This window comes from Pagrus major, chromosome 15, assembly GCF_040436345.1.
Source record: "Pagrus major chromosome 15, Pma_NU_1.0".
NCBI lineage: Eukaryota > Metazoa > Chordata > Actinopteri > Spariformes > Sparidae > Pagrus > Pagrus major.
The window spans coordinates 20,690,510-20,704,599 of record NC_133229.1 but is presented as its reverse complement, the minus strand read 5'-3'; the positions used below and the strand labels follow the sequence as shown (position 1 = coordinate 20,704,599).

Below are 14,090 nucleotides of genomic sequence, written 5' to 3'. Positions count from 1 at the left end.
ACTGAATGACATGAACTTGGACAATTTTAGAGAGAGAAGGCTTGTGAGTTGAGACAAGAGGAGATCTTCAGCTGGACTGGAGTCAAACTAACAGAGAAGGAACAGAGAGCACGGGGACAACAGGAGAGCAAAAAAGGCAGATCCCCGTGGAGAGAAAAAGAACTAGACAGAAGAAGAAAACGGGGAGCATTGACCTCCTGACCCTGCAAAACCTCAACCAGAGACTTGCATCATCATGGACACAGACCCCGGCCTCAGACATACAAACGGCTCCTCACAGGTCAGTCTGTTACATGGGATCACATACACAGTTAAAGGGTTTCCTTTTCCTTTTCCTCTGCTAATATACTGAGAGGCAAAACCATATCTAAACTTTCTGTTGAATCCTTTCACACCAACCAACCACTGAGCTGCTGCATAACCAGTGATTCTATTGATTGAACTTTGTGTGACTAAATCAGATCAATAATAATGTGGGTATGTTGGTGGATTGAGAGCTTTTTTCTGAATGTGTTACTGTCTTACCTTCTGCCAGATGTTTGTATAATGTGGTAAAACGAGCAATATGTTAATGTTTCCCATAACATAGGACTCCAATTGGAAGGAGTCAAGTTTTTTTTGTTTGACATCAACTTCAAGCAACAGAAAAAAACTGCTTTAATATTTCTGGAGTAAATTTAGTAAATTACTGCAATTAAATTAGTAAATTCCATGAAACTATGTAGTTTTTTAAATTAATAATTCAAACTCAGAAAGTTAATATTTACAATATTAGTGAGGTAATAAACAAATAAGAATAAGACCGTCCTTAAAGAGAATAAGGTCACTGTTTGACCCTAGAAAGATGACTACCTAGAAGGCTAACATAAACAAAATAAAACAGAATCAAATTGTGTTGTCCTCTGATGACATTCGTTTATTCAGTTTATTCAGTCATGAAAATCAATAAGTGAGGAATTTTCTCTTCTCTTAAAATTTGTCGCAAAACTACATAGGGCACCTTTAAATGTATAAAATGTGTATTTTAGTATTTTCATTGATTTGACTTTAATCAGGTCCATACTCTTAAAGTTATATTTTTCTTTATATTAGTTTGCAGATTAACTGTTGTTTAGGTCACTATGTTTTAGTTTGTATTTTGGTTTCCAGTTTTTCTCCACAATGCAAATTCTAATAAGTGTTGATCATATATTTGTATTTTATTTCTACAATAAATTAGTGACCTTTTTTAATTTTCTTGTGATTTGTGAGTACTGAGAAAAAAAACATACTCTACAGTTTATCTAAAAGGAGCAGAAGAATAATTAAGCTATTCCAGTTTTATCATAAATCTGATTTAATAGCACTGAAGACATACAAGAAGCCGTATTTTCAAGACATACGGCTTCCACAGGTTCTACTCGCTCTATTTAGTTACCACACCTGACAAGAACCGGTTAGAGCAGCTGCATGAACAATAGGAACATTATAAATATCTGTATTTCATACTTTTTTAGAGATGTGCTAAAGAAAAGCACCCAGGAGGGTCTAAAAATGATGTTCATGACACTACAAGCCGTAACAGCCATTAACCAGAACATTTACAGTATAAACACTGTAACATACAGTGTAGTGTACATAATTTACAGTGCCTTAGATATGGTGTGAGCATGTGCTGCGTTTTGAATTGTATATTTGTACTTTTGTATTGGAGAGATTTAACGATTACATAATAGTATTATTAGCACATGTTCAAATGGACTCTGGACCAGTGAATGGTCTCTGCAAACTATTTGCACGTACAAATTTAATTGTTCAATAAACTTGCTGATAAAGTTCAGATGTAAGATGTGCAGGTACTATAGCACAGTGAAGGTTGGGACAATGTTCTCAGCTGGTCTTAAGACACAGGGAGCACACAAAGAAAAAAAACAATGATTATTGTTTGGCAAAAATAAACTCTAAACAAAAAAAAGCTTTAAAATATTACTGTCCTGATTTTATTGCTGTAAATTTTTTTTTTTAAAAATGCCTCCGTGGAACTCAATAAACTCTCTTCTCCCCTTTAACAGCATCATGACACAGAATTGTTCTCGAGTGAAGAAGACAGCAGCCTCTACTTCACCTACAGTGGAGGGTGCAATGAGCTGGAGGTCAACAACCTGCACTATGAGGTAGCTGGCGAATGACTGCTCTGCTCTCATACGCTGTAGACTTGAACTGTTGTAATTTCTTCATGTATGTGCATGTCTGTGCTGTGTGTGCAGTCAAGTTGTCACGATACTGGAATTTCGAACTTTGATACAATACTTAACTCTAAAACATTGATATTCAAATATGGTGTCTGAAAGAATTGACGCGACGTTGAGGGCATAACATTTGGGATTTTTGAGAATCGATTTGTATCGATATATTGATATTTTTGACAACACTATGCAGTTGTGAACAAGATATTCAGATCTGTTACTAAAGTACTCATGACATACTGTGAAATTACTCTACTACAAGAAGAAGTCCTGCATTTAAAAACTTACTTAAATAAAAGTATGTGAGTATTACGAGTAGAATTTACTTAAAGTGTCAGACGTAAAAGTACTTATTCTGCAGTAAAATACTCCCAGCCAGTGTTGTACTATTATAGATTATGTTTTTGGATTAATATTACTGCTTCATTAATGTGTAATGTTAATGTGTAGTTGTTTGAGATAGAGCTACTTTTAACTATGTTATATACTGTTGTTTAATCTACAGTAATGCTTCATGTTCTAAATAGTTTTTTTAAATAGTTCATTTAGTTTTAGAAGTAGGAGACCTCTCAACCTTCATTTTATCACAAAGATTATGAAATGTGTAAACTGCAAAGTAACTAGTTACTAAATGTAGTGTAGTAGAGTAAAAAAGTACAATATTTGCGGGAGATATAGTGAGGTAGAAGTGTAAAGTTGCATGAAATTAAAATAGATTGATTAAAGTGTGGTGGCTGTAGCTCAGGAGGTAGAGCGTGTCGTCTAGTAATCGGAAGGTTCCCCCCCAGCTGCATGTCGAAGTGTCCTTGAGCAAGATACTGATCCCCAAATTGCTCCTGATGAGCAGTTTGCGCCTTGCATGGCAGCCTCCGCCATCAGTGTATGAATGTGTGTGTGAATGGGTGAATATGACAAGTGTTGTAAAGCGCTTTGAGCGGTCAGTAGACTGGAAAAGTGCTATAGAAATGTAAGTCCATTTACCATTTACCAAAGTGGATCACAAGTACCTGGAATGTGTACTTAAGTATAGTAATATCTGCATGTGGAATGTGATTGTGTGTGTGTTTCCAGGTAGACACAGCGGCTCAGATTCCCTGGTATGAGAGGTTATCAGAGTTCAAATTGCCGTGGGAGGTAAAAGGAAACAAGCAAATAGCCATCAACAAGCTCAGCCTCCGAGTTCACAGTGGACAGATGCTGGCCATCATTGGCAGCTCAGGTGAGACACACACACAGCTTGTCAGTATTTCCATTTGTAAAGTAGTTTGTAAGGTTGTGACCTCATTGGATGATTGGTTCCACCTGCTTTTCTGCTGTCAAGCTTGGCCATGGACCTCATGTCAGCAGTATTGTTCACATGGACAATCAAACCCTCAATTTCAAACTGCTGTTATTAAAAAACAAAGAAACAATAGAAACTGTCTCTATCTTACTTTAGACTCCTAGAATGAAAGGAAGAAACAATGTGCTATGTTTGAAGAGTGGTAGAGAAAGAGCAGGACTTCATCAAGATGATAGAAATAGACTTCATGGTTTTATTGCTATTGAATTATATAATCGTCTCCTCCCAGGTTGTGGTAAAACATCTTTGCTGGACATAATAACGTGCCGTGATGAGGGGGGTAAAATGTCCGGTGCGGTTCTGATTAACGGGAAGCCCAACACACCCCAGCTGGTGAAGAAGAGCATCGCTCACGTCCGCCAAGACGACCGCCTTCTTCCTCACCTCACCGTCCGTGAAACTCTCGCCTTTGTTGCCAAACTGAGGCTCCCCACCCACTTTACACAGGCTCAGAGGGACCAGAGGGTGAGATTAAGTTGATGTGATGACCATGTCTGTGTGTTTTACAGAAGACAGATGTTGTAAGTTGTAAGTATGTTGTAAGTATGTAAGTATGTCTCTGCTGTCACAGGTTGATGATGTCATCGCAGAGCTGCGGCTGCGACAGTGTGCTCACACCAGGGTGGGAAATGACTATGTGAGGGGTGTTTCTGGAGGAGAGAGGAGGAGAGTCAGTATAGCTGTCCAACTTCTCTGGAACCCCGGTGAGAGAAAAAAAGGGACAAGCTCTTAACTTTAATTTTGAACTGTCAGCCTTCAATCTGTCTGGCTTTCTCAGTTCACCTCTCATGAACTGGCTTGTAACTTTTAGGTCCATTGTGTAGAATTTAGGGATCTATTAGTGAAATGGAATATAGTATTCATAACAAAATAAGACAGAAGTGGACAGTTCAAGCAATCGAGAGTTCTGTCTTTCTGTGGATTGTTGAAATGGTGTTTTGACACTTCAGGTATTTTGATCCTGGACGAGCCCACGTCAGGTTTGGACTGCTTCACAGCCCACAACCTGGTGATCACACTGTCCCGCCTGGCCCGGGGAAACCGTCTGGTCCTGCTGTCGGTCCATCAGCCCCGGTCAGACATCTTCAAGCTCTTTGACCTCGTCGTCCTGCTGTCGTCAGGTTCACCTGTTTACTGCGGTGCTGCTTGCGACATGGTGCCTTACTTCACTGCCCTGGGATACCCCTGCCCGCGATACTGCAACCCCTCAGACTTCTATGGTTAGTCTGAAAGTTGTTATGTAGAGGCTTTAAAATGGTCCAAATGATCCTGAAACATCCATGATGTAAAATGTGATCCATTCTTCTTTATAAACATACATTTTCAAGCCATATCTTGTTTGTCCAGTCGATCTGATCAGTATAGACCGGCGCAGTCCGGACCGAGAGGCCGAGTGTTTGCAGCGGGCCACAGTTCTGGCTGAGCAGTTCATGGAAAAGGTCCGAGACACAGAGGATCACATGTGGAAACGAGCTGTGACCGACACTGCACAAACTGAAAGGTATGTTTGTGTTCCGGTTTGGCCTCTTCTTTTATTCTTTTCTTCATCCATATATTCACATTTCTTATCTATTTCTCCTCTCATTACCTCCACACATCAAAATGTTTCAATGACATAACTTTATGTAAAGACAGGATTGGAATTTCACTTATCCAACTTATCAGTGTCCTGGGCTTAGACGACAACCTTCCCCACTTGGCACAGGGAAATTGTATTTCCTACTCAACAACTCAACTGTGTTTTGAGTGTTTCAGAGGAGAAATTCTTTGTGGTTAAGTTTAAGCTTTGGATGCAACAAAAACTTCACAAAAAATTAGAATTTTGTTGATAATTGCTGGAGATTCATCCTTTATTGTTAATAATTTATCTGAAGCTGATTTTGGTGTTGTAACCCGAACAAACTGATCAACTGTGTTCGTGCCTCTAGCCCTCAGCAGCTGAGCACAGTAAGAGGAGAGGAAGTGGTCACTATTTCCAGGCAAAGAGACAGACTGCCTGGCAAACTACAACAATTTACCATCCTCATCAGGTAAGAAAAACTCAAACTGTTGTTCCCGAACTTTCTTTGTCCATTGTACCCCCACAACCATGTCGGGTTTAATCCGGTTAATTATATTAGAGCAGATGTAAGATTTTTTTCATACAAGACACAGTAATCCTATAGTTATAGTACTTGATCTCTTTTCTCTTTTTTCAGTACATTTCGGTCAGTTTTTTTTTTTTAATATACAAATCAAATCAAATGTTTTGCCACATTAGCTGAAATCTTTCCAAGTCCCCCCTTGTAATTATCACAGTACTCCAGAGGGAAACATATGAACACTGACCTCCCCTCTCTTCTACCCTCTCAGGCGTCACATGTATAATGACTTCAGAGACCTACTCACTTTACTGGTCCACGGCTTTGAGGCCCTCCTCATGTCACTGCTGGTCGGTTGTCTGTACTACGGAGCAGGAGAGCAGAATCTGTCCATTCAGGACACCGTGGCTCTCCTCTACATGATCGGAGCTCTCACCCCATTTGCTGTGGTGCTGGACGTCATAGCTAAATGTGAGTAATTACAGCTGTGTGAGGAAGATGAGAGTCAGTAGCTTCAACTGCAGTCAAAGCTGGTTTCTAGTATTGGCATCTAACCATGTAAACATGAGACTGGTTTTGATGTTCCCCCAATTCTTTACTTTAGATGTATTGATTTAAATTATGTTAAAAAAAGTGATGCACAGCAGAATGGTTATAGTTTGTCTCTCAAAAGTATTCATACAGTTGACAAAAATAGTTATTGGTGTAAAAAACAAAAAAGAAATACTGTATCAAACAACTCTTCACTCAAGACAGATTATCAAATCATAAGTAAGTAAACAAAGAAATGGAATAGAATGAACAAGATTGTTTAGGCTGTTTGTTTACAGTCACCAGGCCATCACCATCTCACCCACTTTTTTTTTTTTTTTTTTTTAGCAAACATGATGTAACCAACCTGATTTGTCTCTTTACATGTGACTCTGCTGATTACAGAGTCAAAAGTGTAATACCTCTGTTTATTCCCATGCAACTGAAACTGATTTCTCTTCATTCGGAACAAGATTGAAAATATTATGAGCAAAACACTTCCTGAAAAGTAAACTCTATTTTACTATTTTAGTAGCTGTGAGGCACGTCGACATCTAATTTGCACAAACATGGCAATTATGACGAGCATCACAACATATTACATATAAAGACAAACTGAAACAAATGAACGAAAGGAAATGCAAAAAAGGAAAAACAAAAAAAGGAGATTGTGTGAAAACGACCAGAAATAATTAAAAGTTAAGTAAAAGCATATGAAGTTGTGATTGCTGCATTTGCAGTTGTAGAGCTAGAAGGAAAATGAGACAAACCAGCCGGAGGCAAGATGGTTCAGAACGAATGCAGAGATAACAAGGCTACTCAAGGTTAGGGTCAAGTAATAAAATTGATTTCAAGTTCACTCATGACTCGGTTAAATGCTTAAACGCTGATAAAAACTCTGAAAAAAACCTTTGGAACTTTGATTGACATGTTACACAAAATCCAAATACGAATACTACATTAACTGTAAGTAGCCACAGAGTCTTCATAACTTGTGATACTTGATACTTTAAAACTCCTCAGACTAACTTAATGTTCTGCAGGTCACACAGAGAGAGCCATGCTCTACCACGAGCTGGAGGACGGCATGTACTCCATCACCTCCTACTTCTTTGCTAAGGTAAAAGCTTCCTGCAGCTCCAGCAGGGGTCAGTCTTGCTCCACGCTGGTGTAGTATGTGTATTCTGTCTGTTCTCTGTGTTTGAATGTTTGCTCTCTCCACGTTCAGGTCCTCGGGGAGCTACCTGAGCACTGTGTGTTCACCTTGGTGTATGGCCTGCCCATCTATTGGCTGGCCGGGCTCAACGAGGCTCCGGAGCGCTTCCTGCTCAACTTCGTGCTTCTGTGGCTGATTGTTTACTGCAGCCGTGCCATGGCTTTGTTTGTGGCTGCTGCGCTGCCCACCCTGCAGACCTCAGCCTTCATGGGCAACGCCCTGTTCACTGTCTTCTATTTGACGGGAGGCTTTGTCATCAACCTGGAGAACATGTGGCTCGGTGAGGAGATGGATTGGTTGTCTGTAGTTAAAAGAAGTGTGAGGATAGGGAACATCTTGGGAAAAAAAGAGGTGCTGATTCTTGTGATATTTATACCTGTGCATGTTGACTCCACAGTGGCCTCATGGATCTCTCACGCCTCCTTCATGTACTGGGGCTTTGAGGGCATGCTGCAGGTGCAGTTCAGAGGCAAAAAGTACCCCATCATCATCTCAAATATCACCATCAATGTTGACGGCATACATGTGAGTTAGAAAGAAACACATCATTACAATCAAACGTCCACATTGGCAGTTTTCTGAATACAAGAGTGTAATTATCCTCTTATAAGTATTAGTTTTATAATGCAATAGTTTCTAAAGGTAGAATGGTGTTTTATGTAAATGACCACAACTGTTAAAACCAAAGTACTGTCCATGGACAAACCAACCTCCTCCTCATCCTGTAACGCTCTGTTTGTCTCTCAGGTGGTGGAGGCCATGAAGATGAACCAGTACCCTCTCTACTTGTGCTATCTGGTCCTGCTGGCCGTCTGCCTGGGCTTCATGGTGCTCTATTACTTGTCCCTTAGATTCATCAAACAGAAGTCCAGTCAAGACTGGTGAACACATCGACCATTACACCAAACGGTGTCTGCGATAACACACAAAATCAGTGGCAACTTTAGGTGTTTTTTTTCAGTGGTGCAGGGAATTGAAAGTAATTTTGGTTCTAGTTCGACTGGTTCGACGTGGAGCCCTGCTGCCTATCATTTAACTGTTCTTATCAGGATGCTTTACAGTGAAAAAGGTGCTTGAAATCAAAATAATATCAACATCAAAAACAGGTTAGAGACACATGCAATAATCGCCCTGGCACCTTGGTATAAAAGTGCAGCAATTCCTCTCATCTTTGACTAATTGAAACAATCTCAAGATATACACAGTGTTAGCAGTTTAAATATGAGAACAATCAGATGGAGGTAAAAAAAAAAAAATTGTGCCCACTTTGTGTTGAGAAGCACTTGTTGCAGTACCGCTGTCTGCTGCTGGGTGGCAGCAGAGCACTGCAGTAGCATCAAAGTTAAAATTATAGCTTTTTTTCGCCCCTCTCCCTCTCTTCTCCGTCTTGGCAAATGATTAGAGCGCCACTTTGGCAGATATCCATCTGCAGCTTTTGCTTGTTCCCTTTTCAATCTTCTTTTTTTTCTACAGCTTTATCTTTTTTTGTATATGTAAGGTTATTAAGCTTAACAATGTGTGTGCCAGTATAGGGAGCACTGAAAAAAATGCCTGGTAGAGATTTAGTAAGTCACACTCAGAAAAAAAAAAAGAGCTTGTACTTGTGTCCTCATAGATTGAAGATTATGTAAGCTGTGTGTTTTTGCACTGGTGCAAAAGCCTGATAAATATTTAACCGATATGGTTTGAGTCCAAATTAGTAAAGTATTAAATCAAATTGCTCCTCTCGAGCGTGTTTATTTTTGTCGTCATACTCTCTGCTGTCCTTTGGCCTCTTCATTCAGATACATGGTGTAATCAGTTGTAGCTGAGCAGTTTCATAACAATGAATGTTATTGATAATGTGGATATTTTCAGTGATTTCCATCACATTCTGTTTGTTTCAGCATCACAAAAAAAACCTTAAAAATGGTTCTTTATGTTAGATTGTGAAAGGAAAATAAAGTGTGTTTAACACCGTAATGATAAGGTAAAAAAGTCTCTAAAAAATGATCCCTTGTTTTCAAAAAGCATGAACACTGTTGTTCTCTGCTCTCCTAAGGGAAGCAGATAATTACAAAACACAATCGCAGCCATCCATGTCAAGTGTACTTTATTTACACAATGAAAGTTACAAAGGGAAACAAAATGGTGGGTTTTATGCAAACTTGCAAAAACAAGCCCTGATTCATAACAAAAGTTCCTGATGACCAAGTTACTTTTCCAGCGTCTCAATTTGTTTCCCAAATAAGCTCCACTGCCCGGGCTGAACCTCTGACGTCATGTAACACAAAACACAAAGTTATCTAAGGCCTGCCTCAGACGGGGTCAAGAGCAGCTTGTGTAACGTGAAAGAGTCAAATCTGAGGCCGGTGTTGGACGCCAAAAAGAGTTCAAAGCAAGAGTGCAGCTGCAGGTCAGGGGACAGAAGAGAGAGGAGGCCGGTCAGGATGAGGATGACTGCATGAGACATTTTCTTTTCATGAAAATCAATGCTGAATCAGATTGATGCCAACAGTCTTTTCAACCTGTTCTGTATGAAAACATTTTAATGTAAAGCAAACATGCAGACACTTACAGTTTAAACTGGAGTGGGGGTGATCTACTTTTCTTTTTACCGTTTGTCGTGTGAGATGGTAAACTACATATTATGCCGTTTCCAACTCACACCCTTTTTTACAGCAGACATTAGCTGTGTCCCAAATCCATACAACATAGTAATTCTTAACAGGTTTGGCATTTCTCATGTGTTCATGAAAAGTGACGTAATAAGTCATGTTAAAAAAGGCCAGTATGGACACCAAAAAACACTTTTATATATATATTTCTATGCTCTTTCGATGTCAACTGTTCTTTCAAAACCCAATGCACAAACAAAGCATGGAAAAGTGTTCAGATTTGAACACGACCAATACTCTTTTTGGGGCCAATACCAATATTAAGGAGTAAAATATGCTGGCCGATATATACACTTTTTTTCTTTTTGCAATGATCCATCAAATGTGGTTATCAAACATGTGTGACAAACATATGTAACAAAGGCAGGTTATTCTAAAGTTTAACAGGAAACTTCATTGTCCAAGTGCACTAAAACAGTCAATTTCACCGGGAATTGAATTATTATAAATCACTCCAAGCATCTTTTTCTGCATTAGAATCTCTGAAGAGTTTTAATATTGGACAACATATAGCTAATACTGATATTTTCAATATCAGCCATTACTACGTATGAGCTAGGCGATGGATCAATCAGGCTCCAATTCAGATCCTTTGCTTAAAGTTGCCATTTGTAAGAAAATTTATTTTTGAGTCTCATTCCCAACTCATCAAAAAACATTCAAGACACTCAAGTTAAGTACAAGTACCTTCAAAATTACTATACTTAGTTAGAGCTGGAAAAAAATGTTGCTAATTGGATGTAAAGTGGAATCAGAAAAACGTTTTGCCATGACTAAACTTGTAGTTTAATGTGCAGTATACTGGTTAAAAGGGTTAAAACTCAGATTTTTTTTTTTTCCATAACTGAATAAACAAGCTGTTCTCAGAGGAAAATAAGGTCCCAGAACACTGTTTGAAGCTAGAAAGGTGGCAGGGTCCGCCACATATAAACAAAGTAAAACTACTTTACTTTAAGGTCAGTTTGTTTATTCAGTCATGAAAACAAAGAGAAATTGTTTATTTAGTTTGTTTAGGCATAAAAAAAGTCAGTCAATGAAGATCTTTCTCTTCTGATTAAAATTTCTTTCCCAAAACTACATTGTGCACCTTTACTAATAATCAAAACGATAAAGCTGAAAACAAACAGCAATCTATTAAACATCATGGTTTTATCGTACACTAACTGCATGAACAGTATACTATAAAGATTAGTATACTATCCACAGACTGAGTGGGACACCTCAGTGGAGCTGAGCCATTATTAATGTGATCGGCTCCACTTGTTCTTTACCTCAAGAACAAAAAGGTTAATTATACGACTACATACACACCTCTTAAACCACACAAAGACACAAGCACAGAATGTGTATTCCTAACATCATTTATTAGCATAAATACTTCTGTACATTCGCAACATCATCTTCATCATCATCATGATCATCATCATCATTGGTGCAGTGAACAGGATGTAACACCCAACAGCTATTACACAAAAACATTTCAGCTCAAACAACTTATGTAAAAAAGAAAAGGAAGAAGACAGTGGGGATTTGGATGGAGGTAAGATGAGGACGATGAATCTTTATTCCTTGGCCGTCGTCTGGGACTTTTCAGCTTTTTCTTTCAGCTTGTCTGCGTAAAACTTAAAGGATTCCTGTAAAGAGAAAGAAAGACGATTTATAGCATCAAACAAACAGCGAGTGTAAATGCTCACCGGCCACAGAGTGAGGCTGTAAGTTGTGTGTGAGTGTGTTTCTATCTCGCCTTCTTCCAAAAGTAAGCTCCAGTGGAGCCCTCCTGGGTCTGTCTTAATAGTCTCCACCCTCCAACCAGGTTGTCTCGTTTCATCTTTAAATCCCCATTAATACACAAATCTGGGATTTGTAGCACACTCCCCAAACACGCACTTTTTCACTCTCTGCCTCTGTTCCCAGCTAATTAATCAGTGTTTTGATCCAGACAAAGTGTTGTGCAGGGTGTTTTTTGGAGGGGACAAGGTGAGAGCTTTTCTGCAGATTACGCCGGCTTCTGACATTGTACCTTTGCTTATTAATGTAGTAATTAATGCTGATAAATAGCTGTGTTCACTACAGAGGGAGAGAGAGGGATCCTGGCAGGGGTTTGAAACACTTTCAAAGGGTCTGTTCACACTAATTACAAAAACATGTTTCCTCTAAAGATTTGGTTTTATTTGTCCAGGTTTTGAGATTTTGTCTGAACATACATACAGTGGAGAGAATAAAATCTAATTTGTGGAGCAAAAAGCAATTTGAAATCAAATTTGTAAAATTCAACTAACATTTCTTTACAGAAACAGTGTCCCCGATACTTGAATAATCCAACCATCTCACTGTGAACACTGGAACAACTTGAACAAACAGTGGATTTTAAGCTTCACATGGGACTAATATTACCAGGGGACATCATGGGATTTAGAAATTACCACCCCACGTTTCTGTTTCGCTCGGGATTAGAAAATCTGTATTTTACTCGTATTTACTGACATCATCTCCTGGGTATGATGTCAAAGCATCAAACACTAACATAACAATAACGTTTCAGAAGTGGAGCCTCTCTTCGTCAGCTGCCACATTTTTTTAAATATAGTTTAGAGTTTATTTGCTGTCGAGTATCACCCCTGTTTTCTTGCGTTATTCTAACATTCTCATTTTGGGTGTTTTTTTAATGTTTTGTGTTCATACAGACACTTCATACTCATGCCAGTAAAATCTAAAAAAATCAATCAAACAATGAAAACGAAGAACGTAGTTTGAAGACATTGTGAAGTAGCGTGGGATCATGGGAGTTGTCTTCAGTAAACAACCACCATTACTGGTGAAAATCTATCTGATGTGACCCAGGCACAAATGCTCATGAATAAGCTAATGTTAAGTTTTATTCACTTTACATGTAGTAACTTTAAGTCTTCCTGGATGTTATAGCAACAGGCGACCAAATTAAATGTTCCCTTGTGTAAAATTACACATTTTTCTGGGTTTGAACATTGTCGGAAGTATGCGACTCAACAATAAATACATAAAAGGTGTAGTTATTTTTAGACATTTTAATGCAAAAATGTTATATATATTTTTAAGAGAAAATGGAGACATAGTGCTGAGAGACAATGTTGGAGCAGCAACCTCTACAAAGATGAGGAGGGTTTCTACAGTTTGTAGAAAACTTCTGAATACTACTCACCTTAGCCTCTCCTTGCAACTCTTCTGACTCTCCTTTGCTTATAAAAAGGAGCCCATCACTTAACTATCCTGACATTCAGTGAATAATGCAGCAGCTGCTCTACCTTCATCCCTCTTTCTCCTTCTATCTTTGCACTGCAGGTGAGTGATGGGGAGGTAAGAGGTGGGAGAGGTTCGCTCTACACCTGCCTCGAGGGGACAGCACATTAAAGTGCAGGGGCTGAGAGGGCTCTGTGTCCGTGTGTGTGTGTGTCTGTTTATGTGAGTGTGTGAGTCCTCTGCCAAAAATAGGGCTACATCAACTTACAAAATGTGCAATGTGCTGAAATGCTCAAAAACACTAGGAGCTAGAAAAAGAGAGCGGCTATTGCAGTGACACCATCTCGCTTACACAAGATACTGTATGAACTCTGTGACTGCAGGGCAGAGTTTCTCAAACACACACACACACACAGTCACAAACACAGGACTCTGGCTGCAGGCCTGTGTATATTGAACTACCCTGAACAGGCAGACTGTTCTGTCACATTACTACGGCACACACAGGCCACAGCAAACACACACAATGGCACGCATTAGGACACCAGGCGGACGACTGCCAGCACCGGTTAGGAGCTGCGATGTGTGCGTGCTCCTGTATTTGTACGCAGATCTCTTCAGAAAATGTTGTTCAAGTCTGCATGGTTGTATAAATATAGACAGGTGTGTGTGGGTGTACGTTTTGGAAATCCACAGAGTGCTGGTATACAGTTGCATAGGGTTCAGAGATTATTGAACATTTGTCTCATTTGGCTCCACCGCCAATTCTACACGCTCAATCTGCCTAAAAGCCGCCGCCACCGTAACAACTAGGGCCACAAA

General features: G+C 39.3%; 2 protein-coding genes across 2 annotated transcripts in view; one reads left to right on the top strand and one right to left on the bottom strand.

Annotated features, from left to right (window-relative positions):
• The first annotated feature begins 196 nt into the window (after positions 1 to 196).
• abcg8 (ATP-binding cassette, sub-family G (WHITE), member 8) lies at positions 197 to 9,112 on the top strand. Its single transcript, XM_073481338.1, has 13 exons — positions 197 to 280; positions 2,052 to 2,153; positions 3,297 to 3,444; positions 3,797 to 4,032; positions 4,139 to 4,271; positions 4,518 to 4,787; positions 4,915 to 5,068; positions 5,496 to 5,597; positions 5,920 to 6,119; positions 7,223 to 7,299; positions 7,408 to 7,675; positions 7,793 to 7,920; positions 8,143 to 9,112. The coding sequence occupies exons 1-13, from the start codon at positions 236 to 238 to the stop codon at positions 8,278 to 8,280; spliced, it is 2,001 nt and encodes a 666-aa protein (XP_073337439.1). The 5' UTR covers positions 197 to 235; the 3' UTR covers positions 8,281 to 9,112.
• A 2,285-nt stretch (positions 9,113 to 11,397) lies between these two features.
• The window catches only part of lrpprc (leucine-rich pentatricopeptide repeat containing), a 64,799-nt gene continuing 62,106 nt past the window's right edge, over positions 11,398 to 14,090 (bottom strand). Inside the window, exon 38 of the mRNA XM_073481337.1 lies at positions 11,398 to 11,686. Within this exon, the coding sequence (XP_073337438.1) occupies positions 11,615 to 11,686 (72 nt within the window). The 3' untranslated portion in view covers positions 11,398 to 11,614. The remainder of the gene's footprint in view (positions 11,687 to 14,090) is intronic.

Excerpts from the sequence above, each read along its gene's own strand:
- abcg8 (XM_073481338.1), top strand. The coding sequence starts at position 236 with ATGGACACAGACCCCGGCCTCAGACATACAAACGGCTCCTCACAG. Across the intron at positions 5,069-5,495 it reads GACACTGCACAAACTGAAAG|CCCTCAGCAGCTGAGCACAG; the intron begins GTATGTTTGTGT and ends TCGTGCCTCTAG. Across the intron at positions 5,598-5,919 it reads CAATTTACCATCCTCATCAG|GCGTCACATGTATAATGACT; the intron begins GTAAGAAAAACT and ends CTACCCTCTCAG.